The sequence below is a fragment of the Rissa tridactyla genome, chromosome 9 (genome assembly GCF_028500815.1).
Source record: "Rissa tridactyla isolate bRisTri1 chromosome 9, bRisTri1.patW.cur.20221130, whole genome shotgun sequence".
Lineage (NCBI taxonomy): Eukaryota > Metazoa > Chordata > Aves > Charadriiformes > Laridae > Rissa > Rissa tridactyla.
In genome coordinates, this window is record NC_071474.1 from 11,986,753 (window position 1) to 12,004,612 (window position 17,860).

Sequence of the window (17,860 nt, forward strand, 5' to 3'; positions counted from 1 at the left end):
GCAAAAACAATGAAAAAACATTTTAAATTAATTAAAATATAACAGAATAAACATTCTTTCTTCCTAAAAAGGCCAAATCAAGCAACCCACCAGTATATTTCATCATTTATGAAACATTATGGTATATACAATGAGAAAACTATTATTCGGTTAAAAACTGAAGATTCCTACAAATTACAGTATTTTATAAATAATCCATCATATAAACACTAAGAAACAACAGCTGGAGATTCCAAATGGTCTTAAAATTAAGTCTCACCTTTTAACAATGCTGTAAGTATTGCAACATCAATGTCCTGATGTTCGTCTGACCCAATATGAAAAACTGTAATCTGTCCAAAATGGCAAAATAGGGAAAACATATTTTAAAGTTATTTTCAGGCAAAGGTGATTAGCTCCAGTCTTTTACATCAGGAATTGACATATATTAAAAAGTCATCTTACCTTCGATGCAATTTAAGCTTATGCTCGATTTAAACTTTAGCGTGCGCTCTGTATTGTTTTCCTAACTGGGTGCCACACAAGACAATCTTTTATGAGAAAAAGCATAGCAGAAACCCTTTACACTCCTTAATTAATGTGAACTTTTTCCCCCACTATGATTACAATTCTCTATTGTCTGTAAACATCGGATATTTTGTTTACCCCTCCAGTTCATTCTAAATTATGAGATTAACCTGCCAGATAATATTTTTATCTGAATATGACAATTTTAAACCTTAGAACAGCACAACATGATGTCCAAACGAGACACCAGTACCTGAACTCAGGCTAGATACAAAGCTCTATAAAGTGCTTTTGCTTTAAGCATGCAGTGATCATAGACCTCTGTTAGTACAGTCATGATTAAAAGACCGGGGGGGGAAAAAAAAGCAAGCCAAAAAAGCTCAAAGGTTTTTGTTTGGTTTTTTTTTTAAAAAAATCAAAGCAAGAAAAAAGGGCAGCAACCCAAATACAAACTACATACACACTATAAACAAACCAAACTGGCTTGGAAACAACAACTCAGATTACAAGGAATAATCACAAGAATTAAGTCTCTCTTGGCCATGAGATAAAGTATATACAAAAACTGTATTTGACTATCTTCTATAACTGTAAGATCCACTATGTCCAGAAAAGATCTCTGAATGACTCTTGATCATAAACAACATTGAGATACAATTCAATATTATACCCAGAAATGCACGCACCTTGCATAAAAAGTTTTTATGGCAAGATCTACTTACAAGTTCTTTTTTTTTCATGCATTCCAGCAGTGTCTGAAACAAATGAACTGCTTCACTTTGACCAAAGTTAAATGTCTTTTTGATGGTTGAAATGATTTCAGGCTCGGCACCCTCAGGAACATTCCTGAGATTGAAACAAACAAACAAACAGGAAAACACACTGTTATACATGAACAGTAAGAGCAACAATGCATTTAATTAGTTTCAACATGTCCATTCAAAGTTTTGCTATCTATAAGCCTATTACTGTTTCAGTGGCAAAACCTTGGGTAACCTTTAGGAAGAAGTATAGGTTGCTTAATCTATGACTTTCTATTACAGCCTCCTAAAAGTAACTCAGCTCCTTTCCCTTTCCTTCCCATACACAGTTCTGAGATACTCTCAACTAGAAGATTTTGACACAAAATACTACATACTCACCCCTCTGAATAAGACCTGCTTCTGATCTTACTATGCACAAAGCTGTTTGGTTTACTTCTACGTTAGATCCCTGCCTCCTGGTTCTGAGGCAGTCCCTGCAACAAGGACCCAATATGTTTAAGGATATATGCAAATCTGACAACGAACTAGAAATCACTAAGTATTGCGGAGCCCAAGCACATCCCTTTTTTTATTTGAAACTACACTTAAAACAGACAAGTGTTTTCTGCACTAAACAGAAGTATGTAAGAAGTTAGGTTTGAGGACTACTCAGAAGAAACAGTATAGAAACTCTTTCTGACTCCTTTTCAAGAAAAGTTACTACTATGCAACAGCTAACTGCATAAAAATATTTCCATTCAATGTACTCAAGTGGTATTTTCAAGCAGTTTGGCAACATACTATTGTCTATATTATTCTCACATTCTGGAAGGTCTGGTCAGCTCTGACTTCTGTTGAGCAAAACTCTGTTGTGCACGCTTAAGAACTGTCACATTTACCCCTTAAGTTAGTGTGGCTTAGTTAAAATATGAAGTTGAAGCAGACAGAGAATTTAAACTGAGAATTGAGCCCTCTAGTTATAATGGTGTAACAAAACTACCATACATAACTGAAGTTACACACAAGATGTTTCCCATAATTTAGGATATAGGCGTGTACACTTTTCCTATCCTTTCTGTAAGTATTGCTAAAGCAAGCATTCGCTACAGAATTTGGTGCAACTAGTACAAGGTATGTGGGAGGACTCTAGAACTAGAAAAGAATTCTTGGTCTTTAGCCAGAGCTATTAATTGCAGCCAACCTGGAAAGCTACATCACATCATTACGCTCTCTGCTTTTAGCCTTTCCACAGATGCTCTTGCACAAATTCATTAAGGAATGGTCTCAAAATCCATCTATGTATGACTGCTAGTTTGGTTAGCAGTGCCAGGACTTACCCTCCCTCCTCTGTTTGCTTGTGAACATACGCCAATATGTCAGCAGCTCTACCAGTTCCTTCACATACTACCACCGGCACAGGAGGACTTTCTTGAAGGAAGTCTAAAACTGTGAGTATGACGTTGGGGCCACCTTCGAATACAAGTGCCACCACAGGCACACCTTGTCCAATTCCTATGAAGTTGCAAGTAAGTAATAAAAAACAAACAATGTAGTAAGTGTATAGGGAATGCACATCCCTTCTACAGATTAAATATTAAAATGCTGCCTGACATTTTAACTCTTGTTAATGCAGTTTCAAGCACTGTTTATACTTTGGGCTGGAGGGAAAGCACTGCAAAGCAGATGATAAATGCAATGGAATACAGTCTACAAAACAGAAGAGATTGTTCACAGAAATATTCCTGAACTAGTGTAGAAAAGTGAACGTTTTTTCTTTAGGGAACTCCCCTTCTACCTTCCTCACAAATAGTTTCCAAAGATGCAAATACATACACAATTTGAACATAGTTACATGGAAACCCTCTACTGACAGGGAGTATTGCAAAAGCATTCCTAGAAGAGAAAAAACACACGTGTTGCTCCATAATTGGGAAAACACAAAAAGAAGTCATGGTTTCTTTGCACAAACACAGATGATGTTTTACAAACTCAATTGTCCTATTGTGAAACTGCAAGTGATCAGTGTCAAAATCATGAATCAATCAGACCAGTACGGCCTGACAACAGACTAGTAACTCAAGTGACGTGCATTTGCTTTATCAAAGCAAAATTGGCAACTTCATCCCAAAGAACTCTCCCGTCTGGTCCCAGAGAAATTCTGTATCTATCAGCAATATCTAGGGTCCAAAGCAGCAACTGAAATTTGCAAAGTAATCATTTGGACTTGAAACATAAACAAAAGACTAATTTTTCTGTTTTTTCATTTGGATGTTTGGTGCGAGTACCTTTTTCCTTAAAGCACAGTAACACTCAGCCCTCAGGGATCAGAATTACTTACTTGCATGGATCCGTTGCAAATTAATAGTTTTTTCCAGTTCTCTCCGCAATTTAACTTCTGCTCCGTACTTTCCAACGGTTCCATCATCCACCAGAATGAAATGGGAATGGAGGTTATTTAGGACGTTTAGTTTACTTAATGGGTTTAATAAGGTTTGGTATGGAGCAACCACCTAAGTATAAGCACACAACAATGTCTTTTACTTATACAGATTCAAATTCGTCTCTGTAAAACTTAACTTTTTGTCTAAACACAAGAAGCAGTGGTTCAACAAGAAGCACTGACACATGTAAGTGTGCCTTGGGGCAGGATTCACCAACAGCTATAGCTCTTAACTTTGTGCAGGAAAGCAGGTAACTATATGACAAAAGTATTCTGTTCTGAAAGATAACAGAGAAAAGGTCCTTTGAAAAGGCATCTTTGGGGAAAACTTGTGACTGCTCTGGTGAACAGTAGCATTGAAGACTCTGCATCAAAATTTTTCAACTTATCGTCCCCTGTAAATGTGAATTCTCTGTAATACTTTGGCTTTTTTTTTTTATCTGATTCAGTAATATCGGGGGAGGGAGGGGAGGATGAAGTACGTGAGAACAAGCTCCTCCTCTAGTACATTTGCATTTTGCAACTTGTTTACACTAATGATCTTGCGTAAGTCACAGATGTCAATGTATCTTCATATTAGAGCAAGTATTCCAGTAACGCAAAGCAAATGAAAAAACACACTTGAGCAGATTTGTCAAAAAATAAGTCAGGTAATTCATTATTTCAATTAGGTAATTTATCCTTACATCTCTTCCAACAAGGTCATTTCTGTTTTCAATCACTCCCCATGGAGCAATCCCAATAGTGCAAATCTTTCGAGATGATCTGGAAGCATGTTCTCTTAGAGCATCACCAACATGTTTTGCAACACCTGTTTGTGCACAAAATGATTTCAGTATCTTGAATGTCACATCTTATTAAGAAATACAACTGTTTTATTAGTTAACAGGGCCTTTAAGGATCTGGGAACTAATTTAACACAATGCCAAAGAAAGAGCACCATACTACATCCCCCAGAAGGAAACAAAATACTATGTATCAGTAATTCAAAAAAATTAATATTAGCCTAATAAGAACTAAAGAATTTACAGTACATTACTGTACTTGGTTTAATCGCATTTTCTCCTCTTGCAGTTTCAAAACCAGAAAGCAAACACAAAAAAAATCCGAAATCCAAAATCAAACCAAAAAAAAAGCCACAAAACCCCAAACGCCCCATCTGTCTGTTGTGTCTGTTTGCAGGACAAAACAGCAGCCCACTTCCAACTACACACGTTCAAAATGTATTCTTTTAATTTTACTTGACCAAACCCACTCAAATTCACTTTGTTTTAAGATGAAGCAATGCATCCATTAAGTCTTTTGGCTCTTATAAACCATAACCAGTTAACTGTGCGCATTTATTGGTACTTCTTTACCTGTGTTCACTCCTCCAGTTATAATCCAGGCTCCTGTTGTTACTGCAGCTTTAATAAGACCTTTGCCAAGCAACTGTTTGATGCGTGGGTGAAGTTCAAATTTCTGCATGCCCCCATGTACAGATATAACAAGCTTCGGCAACTCCATCTGCCATTCTTTAAGCATAAGTTGCAGAATAGCTTCAGGCTTAGTGTCGTATGACAATCGCACATACTGCAGGCACAAGAAGAGTGTTAAATGGTTCTTAAAAGAAATCATCACAGAATCAATGAGTAAAAAGAAGAACCATCATGTACTTCAGGATCTATTATCCTATTTCTAGCTACGGAAAATGTAATTCACTTTCTTAAAACACAGCAGATGCAATAAACGAACAAACTTACTTTATGTTCTCCAGAATTAAGGACAAGATAGTTAACAATTTTGAAAGAAAGTTTTGGAAAGGGAACAAACTGTAGAAAGATTATGTTATTCCATCCTACTGGCACAGTGACCTAGCAAAATGAGTCTTTATGAAAGCATTGGATAATCTCTAAATTAGATGAAATTCAGAAATATTTATAAAAGTTCTGCCATCTACTGGGGAGAGGCTTGCATGTCTCTTCCGAAAAGTTTTACAGACAAGACAGTTGCTTGCTTTTCTTTCCCTATTTCTGGTGGGAAGGAAAGCCACATTCTTTAATAGAAAACTTCAAAACTAGCAGCTTTTTAATTTCCTATGTTTAACAGCGTAAGATTAAGTAGATGGTTGATCAGTTAAAGATATTGCTGCATCTTTAATACAAGCTCTTCAATAAGCCCTCCCTGAATCAAGGTCTAACTAAAAAAACATCACTATTCCAATAAACTGGTTTTTGCAACCCCACCAGCACTCTGCAGAAGCAAGCACGGAAATGAGTACTGGCAGGTTGCTATTTCTGTACTCCTAGAAAAGGATTCACATAAATTTTAAGCTATACTAAGCATACAAAGGAACACATACACTGCTATTACCAACATGAAAGAATTCTGCTAAGAGCCCTTCTCTCCACAGAGATGATCTCTCCAAGAGCACTGGGCTATCGCTGGGGGCTCAGCTGGCTGCATGAAGAACACAGCTCCCCCATTCAAGTGCTTCAGTTTGACCATAGGAACCACACTGTATCAGAACCCCTTGCAACTTACAACAGTGTGAGCATTAAATCATTTCTACCACAGCTAGAAATCCTTTCAAAATGGTTGAGGAGAATATGTCAAAATTTCCACTTTTCTAGCCTCTCCAGTACATGTTCGCTTGTGAATTAAGAGCTGGTTTCCAAAATTTCAGTTTATTTGTGTGCTTGTTTTTAACTAACTCCTTCTCCCAAAAAACTCAGTTATTCTGATCAGTATCATTACGCTTTAATAATTTTGAACAAGTCTACTAAAGCAGCATATTCCACATCTATCCATAATTTTAAATGATTTTTCAGAGTTTGAAAATTATGTCTAGAGGGTTAAGATAGCAGATGCTACTTAACAGGTCTTATAAAAATTTAACAGTAGTGAGTAAGCAAGCAGCATAGATGAGTAAGCTGTATTTCAATGAAGTCTGAAACAGTGACACTGAATTCTTAATGTAATGTTTTGCTGAAGTGGTTGTGAATTCTTACCACCATTTGCAATTTGAAAGTAAGTCTGCAGATGAATACAACTAATTCTGATTGAGCTGAGCAACTTTTGTTATGAAAAGTAAATTAAAATATGGAAAGTAGAAAGAACTCAGATCACAATAAAAAAAATACTAAAATAGTAGAGGACACTGGTTTGTCACAATATGGGTGACATTGTTTTCAGCCTTCAGTTTCAAAAGTTAAATTAAGCATCCACCATCTATATCAACATGTTCAGAGTTAAGAAAAAAAGGAAATGTCATACATGCCTTAGCCCTATAAGAATGAGAGCCACCTTGAAAGTTGATGACACCGTAAGCATCAGTAGAGGTCTGTTCTGTATGTTTTTCCACTGACCATTCTTCTATTTCCTGATTATAGTTTTCACCCAGCTTCACATCGGAGTATTTCATGGCAAGACTTGCAGTAAAACAAGCATGTTGTCTGACCAAGCGGCCACAACAGCACCTGCACCCAACCATATCATTTAGAATACTTAAGTAAATAGTATTACTAGAAGACAAGAGAGAAGAACTTTTATCTGTAACAGAGATACATCAGATTTAGAAAGCAAAAATTCTAAATATTATATAAACCTCTTTTCTAGAGCAAGCCTTGTTGCCATACATATTTATTGCAAGAATTAATTACAAGACATAATTATTATGCAAAATATTGAAGCTCATTGAGATAGCAAGTTGGAGGCCAGAACAAACTGAGTAGTCAGGACACAGAAAATTGATTCTTTGAAGCCAAATAATTTATATAACACTTATAAATCTGTGATCTACATATTGCAGACAGTTCTTTATTCATTACTTATATTTGTTTTATATCTAACCTCTCACCGACTTGTCATCTGGAATATTGATCAAAACTTTTTTAAACCCTACTATGAAAGCGCTTGTTTAATGGAAAAAAATATTTATAAATATTGTAATTACAAAGAACTCTTACCTGACAAGTTGCTGACAAATCTGACATCCTGGAAGGCATCTATAAGAAATATTTAAATATATAAGTAAACTTCACCTTCATTTTTAAGGGGGGAGGAGAGACAGAGGCAGACACATTCCACTCACACAACTTCATGGTTAAAAAAAAAGGTCTCCAGTAAATGGAAAACATGGTGCCCCAAGTTTGCCCATTTTTAACATGGTAACTTGACTGACTGTAGCATACTTGGCAAGTAAAAACACATAAACATGCAAAAGCTTCAGTCCTGAGACTTCAGTCAGGTTTTCAAGCTGAATATCTGAAGCCCAGGAATATTTCAGACAGGATTAGCTGCAGTGCTCAAACTGAAACATTTTGCTAGATGCTGAGGAGTTACTTATAGACTTGGACTCATTCTAACTGTACGTTGTTGTGTCTATTCTACAAATTCATTCTTTTAATATACATTCAGGTTGAACTGTCTGTGCGTGAAGGTTGTTTGATCATTTCTAAGTTGCATGTACAGAAAAAGATATATTTGAACAAACCTTATACAGTAGTGTCTTTACATAAATTTTATTGTATAAAAAGAATTCCTCATTTCTACCCTCCTCCATCTTAAACATTTTCCGTGTTTTCCTGCTAACAGCTTTCTTACTATTTAAAGTTAGCATAGCAGATAAATTTATACCACTGTTTTCCATAATATTCATAAGCAGCTGTTAACCAATTATGGTTAAGAACTAGTACGCAAAAGCATACAAATACAGATGTTATACGGTAGTCTTAAACTATTTTCACACATAAGCAATTTTTTAATTTTGCCCTTTATAAAAGTTACACGCTGCTATTAATCACCTACAGTGTTAGATCTTCTCTAACAGTTATTAAAGTGTAATTATCTATACTAAAAGGTACTGATCAACAAAACATACTGAACACTCCTGTCTATGTTTCATTCATTTATGCGTAATTCACGAATAACACTAAGCAATTCTTACAAACTGAAGGACAAAATCCGATGGGAAAGTTGTAAAGTCCACTGTATGCTACAAATGGGTTAAACTAAAAGGGCAAGTGTTGAAGATCATTTTGTTCCTTGTGAAATGCTCTGGAAATTTTAACAGTTTCCTAATTACTTTGTTTGCATTTGCAAATTTTCCATGGGCTACAATTGCGGCTATAAATTCTAAAAGCTTATCATGTCACATGGTTTAAAGGAATGTGATAAATTATTTACAATAACTTAAAAATTCTACAGCATTTACTTTGTAGTTTCTCTGCCTAAAACCAAAGTTCTTAAAAGAAAAATAATACTCTGCCCCGATAGAACAAGAGAGATTTATAACTTTTTTCATGGAAAAGACTGAAATAGAAGTTTTCTGAAGTCTAGAAGAAAAGGTTTCTCAGTTGCTCTCAAATATATGACATAAAAAAGAATAATTAAAAAAGGCAGATCTGAAATCCATAATGACAATAGTAAACATTTTGGGGAGATAGAACTGCCTTAAAAATGTCAAATTTTCAATCTGTTTTTGATTTGATTTTACTTAATCTGTGACACAGATGTCATGACTACGCACATCAAGTTCAATCATTGCAGGAACTCTTAAATTATACCTGTAACACTTAGTGAAGATAATTCTACAAATTAGATACGTTAGAGGTATCACTAACTCGCTTGATATCACATCTCTAATTTAGCATAAGATAAAAGTGGCATGTGAAATATGCAAAATATTCCTTATTAGTCTCAGCCTCCCCTCTAGAAACATATTTCCCCATTTTTCAGCCTCATTTTTTCCCTTACAGAACTTAAGGATGAAAAATTACTAGTTACCACATTAAATCTTTTGGTACCCAAATGATTCTTATTTCATCTCTCTTCCCTGGAAGCAAATATTTCTTCAGCTTTGTTTTGTAATTTTTTCTCCCACCACAATTCTTGGGGTTTTTTTTATTCTTCTATGAGTTCTTCATCCCTTTTTCCTGCTCTGTCAGGTTTATTTTTACATTTCACCCTACACTCACACTGCTGTTCTTTAAATTCTAGTAGACTATATTTCTATGAAACTTTCTGATTTCAGAACTATGCCACCAAAAAAAGAAAAGTTACAAAACACCCACACAGCAGACACACCATAGGCATCACTAGGAGGACTGGTAAGAAACAGCAAAGGGAAGAGGCAAACGTTTATTAGGGATTCTGCAATGCCAAAGTACTTTCAGAGAAAATAAAAAAATCCAAGCTAGACACCAAAAATGACAATGCCCAGCCACAAAAACGTTAACTAAAGACACTATTTTATACAGATAGTTTGTCCAAAAATCTATTATACATTCTCTTTATATACCGACTTTTTTAATTTTAAAGAGCAGCAATAAATTCTTGCATCATTTTTTGTTTACCTGTGGGGGTCTTTTGAACTTGGTATAATATACACACACTCCCTCTTGGTGAAAGTATTTTCTATCCAGGATTTCTGGGACTGAAAAATAAAAATGTAATAGTATTATAAAATACAAATCATACAACTTGGCAATGAAAAATGCTTTTTAGGGAAACAAGAATTAGAACATGAAGGTTTTATTTTATTTAAGGATGAAGGCAACTAGTGTCTAACAAAAAGAAATTAAATCATCATTTGATGTTTTGCTGTCTCCCAAAAACTAACACAACCATATATGACCCTATAAAAGCATCTCATGCTGCCTAAAAGTTGAGATAACCAGAATCATTATGTAACTTATTTTATACACAAATCCCTTGAAATATAAACTAATATTTAAAGAATAAAAATTTGCAATATGCAAAGAGACGTACCAAAAAAACCACAAACATTTTCAACATATATTGTTTACCTATCTTGCTAAGAAATAAAAAAAATCAGTTAATTTTTTTAAAAATTAACTGCACTACACTGAGATAACAGTAATTTCATCTATTTACTTCTTTAATAAAGTAAAATTTTCATCTTGAAATTATGGGTAAGAAAGTTTTCTAACAACACTGGCAATCTTTTCTAGTAGCAATAAATAGGTCATAACCTTTGTTCTTCATCAAGAAACTTTTAATTTCAATAAACAAATTTAACTAGCATCTCTAAGCTGTTAGACAAGCTCTAAACTCGAAACATGTTCTGAAATTAAGCATGTTTACTTCTTGAAATACTTACCTATTCTAACAGCTGGACATAATTTAATTTCAGATGCTTTAAACAACAATGTAACATTATCTTACATGATAAACTCAGAATTGCATGCTAAACAATATGCATAATGCCCAATGTCTAGTCATGTTTCAGCAATACATTGGGAAAGGAACTTGGACATGATTTTCAGTAATTAAAAACAAGAAAAAAAAATCTTGGGATGTCAAGTCGTACCTTATGCAATATTGCTTTAAATCCTTATTAAGATTACGTTAGGATTTCTTCATTGCTAACAGCATGCCCTGTTCTACAATTACATTTTACCTTTAGGAGAATTTGAGAAATTTCATACCCATTCTATTTTACAAGGGGGAAAAAAGACTGATGTATATTATTCATAGGTATCTAAATAGAGGTCTGTGGAAACTATGAAGAAATTAAGATTTTTTTTCCAGATCTATTACAATAAAAGATTCAGTAAAGATGGATTTTTTTTTCACTCACTACAATTTCAAGATCAGTTTAAGATAATGCAGATAAATTCTTACAAGTAAGAATGTATCAGGTAGTTTTAATATAGGTCCCCTGGAAAACCACTCCTCAACTGCCCACCCTCTTTCTAAACTTTTCCCGGATTCAGCAGATCTTTCCCACATTATTTATCATGATCTCCTTCCAATATCTTGTTTTAGTGACCTTTGACTATGAATCTGTCAAGACGCCGACAAACTGCTGCTCCAGTTTCTGTCTTCACTTTAAGAGGGCTACCAGTCTCCTCCAACGCTGATGGAAAGTTGCAGGGTACAAGCACTTCCCAAGAGAGAAAGAACGGTAAAGAAGGGGAGGTGCACAATCCACAGGAAAGAACCATGGTGGGGAAGAGGAGCTGTAAACAACAGAATGAGCACTCACACCTTATATTTTACATTTAAATTAATATTTTCAACACCTGGAATAAATAGCCAAAGCCATTATTTGCTACTCTCCTACCTCCTTTCCCTACACATAGGAAAGAATGCTGTTGCAAAGGAGAAAGAAAGAAGGCCTAGCAAGGGAAAAACAGGATATTCGACATTATATGCAAAAATGGTGTTATGAACGATTCTGTTACATTTATGGTGTTTTTCCCTCTTCCCCCCACCCCGCCTTCTCCTTTGGAGCACAAGATCAAAATGACTGACTCTTAACAGGCTTGTGAAAGAGAAGATCCCTTCCTCTGCTGTCCTCAGTTCCTCTCTAATCTTTCAGTAGCTTTCTCCTCAGTTCCTAAGACACCCGTGCTTTACATGAGCTGGGCTCAAAACAGCTTTATCTCTTCTCTACCTTTATCAGAAGATTAGCAGTGTTATAAAAACAAATTTCATACATGTGTATATGTACATTTCTATATGTATATTCATTCTACATGTAAAAATATACATAGAGTAGGTAGTCCAAATTTTTAGCTTCCTCCTCTCATAGTATTTTTTGAACACTATCAAGTCTTAGCCTGTGTGATACGAGCCCCAGTTCTGGAAACTGCTTTCTGCTTAGCTGAGTGTCCCCACTGTTTATATGGGTATGCATTTTTTTTACTTCATTTCTTAAAACTGAGGTCTTACACAGATCATTGCTTTACCATTGCAGTAGTTCAAGCTTACGTAGGAACTCTGCAGATCCTCCAGAATATACAAAGATAAAGAGTAATTTAATACTTAAATGTTTTAGTTAGCTGGCTAAAACCACACCTTGAAGCAAGCTTCCACAGGCATAACATGCTAGATACTGAAAACCGAAGTATATAAACCACAAGTAATTGCGTCAATTGCTCCATGCAATACTGTTTTATTACTAAGCAGTGATCAAAGCTGCGGACAAGGAACACAGGGTCACAATGTGCAACACCACTTTTCTTAGTAAACTGTTCTGAAAATTAAAAAAATAATCATTAATTTTTATCTTAAAGAATGTACAGTTTTAACCACTCATCAAGGAATTCTCTCTATTCTTCAGGAGCGAAAGCATTTTCAGTACAGCATGGGTACATCTACGCTATTTACATGGAGGAGGCTCGCTCTATAATGTTATTAAAACATACTTGGAACTTTCTATTTGGTAAAATTAGACTCTTTCCAAAAGCACTCTTATACGCTGATCAATCTCTATTGCAAGAGATTTTATACCAAACTTGCTAATTACAGAGTCTTGTTTTCAGTTGAGGAGAGAAGGCGGGGCAAACAAAAAAATGAATAGAGTGAGAGACATTTCCCCTGAGTGGGTAAAGATCACATTAAAAATGCAGGAATAACTGACCTCAGTATTGCCTTCGTGGTAAGTAAGAACTACTATTACATAATGTTCCTGTGATGACCAGAAAAAGGAAGATGATGAGAGAACACTGTTAAGATAAATTAGTTGCAGCAATTACCTCTAAGGAAAACTTCCTTGTCAGCTAAAGATTAAGAGATCAAGTCAGTAGTCAAAAAAATCAATAAGCAAGTTATCACTGTTTTTAAAAAATTGCCTACTGTTATTAAAGCTTTTTAATCATCTTTACAGCATACACAGCTACACCTCTTAAACTCTGCTTCCAGCAATGGGGCAACTTCTGCCAATTAGAGTGATCTGTTTTGCTAGCGTATTTTAGAAGGCTACAGGCAACGTGGGTCAGGACTCTCTTATACCGTGAGCTCTGTAGTGCTGCTATTCAAGAAAAAGGAAAGAGAAGTGGGGGGGAAATGGAACTATGAACCCCAAAAACATATGGTCAAATTTTAGCAAAAAGCACAAGTAGTATCAACATATAATGAACTACTTTTCAACTATTTACTTTCTTTCCTTTCAAACTCTCATCTTGAGGAGAAAACACTTAGCTTTCCAAATTCTCTTCCATGCATTTCAAGCCTCTCAAGCCAAATAAAATTTAAGACTTATGAGAAAAATGTTAATACAATTAAGAGTACTCCAGAACTACCTTCACTATCTTTTTCCTACAGGTGAGATATCTATGAAAATTTCACCACATTAAGACCTCTTAGCAGTCAATGTTGGCAGGATCTCATCTGCACACCAAAAAACACTTAACTTTTATTTTTGGAAGATGTACGACAGTAACTACTAACTCCTAGCCCCCGAAGTGGTCAACAAGGCATTTGCTCGGTCTTAAAGCTGTTGAGGGTTATGCAAGATACCTCATTCTGGTTGCACTGATTTCTGAGCAGACAACAAAGTTCACTGTGTCTTTCAGTACTTCTGAAAGAATTTCAAGAAACAAAAAGCACATAGATTTGATTCAATACGCTAGAAGAGACAGACTCACCCTGGGATCATGATTAAAGGAAATACTTTAAACTGTTTCCAATAAATAAGTTCTTTCATAACAGTTTCACAAGTGTTGAAATAATTATAATTGCTATTTGAAACAAAATTTACACAAGTATTTGCTGAACTACAAACTCAAGAGACTGTGCCCAACTACAGTACTTGCAACTTCTGGAAGCATTTAAACGCCAAAATAATCCCACAACCTTTTACAACATGTGGAAATTTTACTAGTATTAGTTATTTTTGATTCAGCAATAGCATTAGCATTCCAAAGCATCGATAATAGAAATTATTCAAGTGTACCTGCTCAAGATACAAGGAATTACTTATGTTATCTTTACTGAAATTCAGGGATATTTTTAGCGAGGCTCCTTGTAGAATGAAAACTTTTAAGACAAAGTTAACTATAATTTAATGTTTTGTATATAGCAGGTTACAAACAAAAAGAAGCAAAGTACAGTATGAGATCAGGTCTCAGGAAAAAATAAAACCCAACCACCTACCACTCTCCCCCCTTCAACTCACGTAAGTGTTTACAAAGAGCCTTTTATTCAACATATTAAAATGTTGAATATGCTAAATATAAGATGACAAATAAGACTCCTAAGTTATAGCAGGGCAGCAATTGATAAGAGTACAACAGAGCCTTATCAAACCATTGTGAAATTCTCTGAGTTTATCCAACAAGTTGGGTCTGAATTATTTTCTGTATAGAAAGTAAGCTTTCCTTTTGGCAAGACCTCGAAATAACTTGCATGACTTTCAATCAATACAAATATGGCAAGTATAAATATACTGTATAGATGAAAATCATGAACTTGTTCATGTACAAAAGGATCCCAGTTTATTCCTTCTACCCACTAGTAATACTGTACACTGTTGGAAGCTCCTAAGTTACAGAATATTTGTTACAGAACTAAACTTTAACTTATCCTAAATAACGTACCGCTCTCAAACCTACAACGCTGCATACCAGCCTAGCAGTTCAGCTGACAATTTTTCTACAAAGCTGACCAGCTGAATCAGGAAACTGAACTGGATTAAAAAAGGAATATACCAAACTGTGACTTTTGTGGAAGGCTGATGATAGAGGTTTCAATTACTGATTGCATAGACCTCAGTTTCAAATTTAGAAGTCATATCACTTTCTACAGCATCTCGTATTTCAGCTTTCAAATCATTGCTTACACTATATGGCAGTTCAATATATGCAATAGTTTTTAAAGGAAAAGATATTCCAATTTTATTTGTCCTTTATTTAAAAATAAATAGACTCTGTATTCTTTCTCCACCACCTCCAATTTTCCAGAAAGCTGAAGTTTCCATTTGGGCAAAAGCAAATACACAGAAAGTTTCAGGAAGCCTGAAAACAAGAAGATAGAGTGGAAACTGCCTGCAGCAGGAATACTCATGCTAGCACTGCCGTAGAGCAGTCCTGTCCGTCTAGGTCATCACATAAAACCAACAAGATAAATTTCAAAATGTTTCTGAGAGACGTTCAGTACTAAGAACATCCTTTAGCTTGTCCATTCAAAGAAATGTCCACTGGCAAGTTACTGTTTCTTATATAACTATACATACCGCACACACTCTTTTCATGATTTACAAGAGGATCTCTTATCTATGAAACCCACTCCATTAGCCAAGCACGTGCTATACCATGGGACTGAACTGTGATCCCTGCCCAGCCAGCTAACCCCTAACTGAGCACTGGGCTCCTGCAGCTATAGCTGAAAGGCAGAAATTCCAGACCAATCTTTATCTTATTGCTCTTACACTCAATAGGTTGAATAAAACCAAATAAAGCCAAACAACCAGGATTAATCCAATATCCAATTAAGTTAATGCCTATCAAGTAGCTTAGAATTCATAAAACTTTTTGTGGGAAGAGGTGCCATAAATGAAATACATGCTAGCTCTCACTGCAAAGATTTCCAGCAGGGGCTTCAAACCCTTAAGACAGTAAGAACCGTGCTCCAGGTAAAGTACCTGGACTTGTTCTTAGCACAAATTAACTGAATGATACTGAAAACGTGCATTCCAGGACAAGCTAAGTAACTAAGCCGCTGTGTATGGGGTGGAGAGTTATCTGAAAGACAGTTATGCCTATGTTTCCCAAAGAAAATACCTAAAATTTTTGATTAAAAATGCTAACAGAGCACAACTCAGTTCCTCAAGGAAACATTTATCATTTGAGGCAAGTCTTCAGAAATTCAGCTAACATTAAGTAAATAAGCAGATGGGAGGAGAAAAGAAAAAAGTAGGCAGTTTGATGCCACATAGTTGCTAACGCTTGTTTTAAACTCTTGGCTCCAGCAAACCTCAGACATTTAATTTACTTGCTTTCCTTGCAATTTAAAATTACATACCTCTATAATTACTGTTTGGGGCTTTTTGCTTTGTTTTTTTTTTTTTAAAGGAAGGGGGGAAGAAAACAAAGCATTTGGCCAGCTATTATTACAAACTATATTTAAAACACTCTCTACTGAAGAATAACAGCGCTGTCTGTCCAGAGAATACACAACACATACAAAAAGCTTACAGAATTTGTTCCTAAATAAATAACTAGAATACCAGTCAAGCTTACCAATTTTTTAAGTAACTTCTATAGAAAGTATGGATGTGTGCAATGCTAGAAAGACAAAAAGGCCCAATATTATCACAATGCCAAATGATATTTATACAGAGTGCTTTAATGTATCCCTGTGAAGTATGTCATTCTAAAAGAGGATTGTGCATTAGTCTTAAACTGTCATTTAATACACTACAAATGAACATTTTTGCAAGGATATTTCACCTGCAGCCCACATCAGGATTATTTTATTATTACTCTGAAACAACTGCAGCCTCACCTACAAGAAAAAGTTGTTTCATTTACTTTTTTTCGCAAGCCCATCAGGACACCTCTTGTTACAGAACCCAACTGGTTCAGACACAGACAGACCCATTGTGCACGAAAGGTGTCTCTGCTATGTTGAAGATCCTGTTCTGAGCAGAATGGTTCACCTGGCTTCGCTTGACTCATAAGAAACCAAACAGCTCTAGTTTTCTGGGTTGAAAGACTTCTCTAGTGAAAATATTGATATAGTCCTGAAAATACATTGCTCAACAGCAAAAAAAATACTGGTTTTATTTTAAATAAAAACTATTGACGAAGAAGGGAAGGAAAAAAGGCAGTCAGAGAAAGTCTTCTGTCAATTCGATACCAATCTTCATATCAATGGCTCCCTTAGTGCCGAAAACAAACCTTCAACAATCCTAGTCTTTATTAAACAGTTCAGGAGATTTGCTCTGAACAGTTTTCACAGCAATTCAGGTCTCTAACAGAGTAGGTATTGTTTCATCGAGTTCTTCTCTGACGTAACACAGTCACCACCAAACTCACCAAATCCACGTGCAGTTTTGGATGCAAAGAATACTTGGGATTTGTAAAAAGGGCTTTTACAGCTTTCTCAAACTTGTCAACAGCGATTCCAATGTGCTATTTGGAGAATATGCTGCTTCCACGAGAATTTTTTCACCAAACAATCACAAAGCACAGTTTTAAGTTGTTTGGGGATTATTTTTTTTTGTAGATTCATTTAATTCAGAAGACCATAAATTCATATACAAAATTTAACATTCTGAAGTCATTATTTTTAACCCTGATACACCCGAATAAAACCCACAGACCTAATATTTATGGGATGTTTTTTATTACATTCAGACTCAATCCACTTCACCCATATTATTGGGAAAATGATCTTCTAACTGCAAGATGGGTCTTTCAGTGTGAAATTCAGAGCAAAT

The 17,860-nt window shown here is 35.4% G+C and overlaps 1 protein-coding gene across 2 annotated transcripts in view; it reads right to left on the minus strand.

Annotated features, from left to right (window-relative positions):
- TRPM7 (transient receptor potential cation channel subfamily M member 7) overlaps positions 1-17,860 on the minus strand; it is a 57,920-nt gene that overhangs the window by 26,508 nt on the left and 13,552 nt on the right. For both annotated transcript variants that reach the window (XM_054213755.1, XM_054213754.1), the window contains exons 2-10: positions 10,026-10,105; positions 7,638-7,676; positions 6,950-7,148; positions 5,049-5,262; positions 4,377-4,501; positions 3,589-3,760; positions 2,588-2,762; positions 1,230-1,353; positions 260-332 (exon numbers count right to left, since the gene is read on the minus strand). In XM_054213755.1, coding sequence (XP_054069730.1) covers positions 260-332; positions 1,230-1,353; positions 2,588-2,762; positions 3,589-3,760; positions 4,377-4,501; positions 5,049-5,262; positions 6,950-7,148; positions 7,638-7,676; positions 10,026-10,105 — 1,201 coding nt within the window. The remainder of the gene's footprint in view (positions 1-259; positions 333-1,229; positions 1,354-2,587; positions 2,763-3,588; positions 3,761-4,376; positions 4,502-5,048; positions 5,263-6,949; positions 7,149-7,637; positions 7,677-10,025; positions 10,106-17,860) is intronic.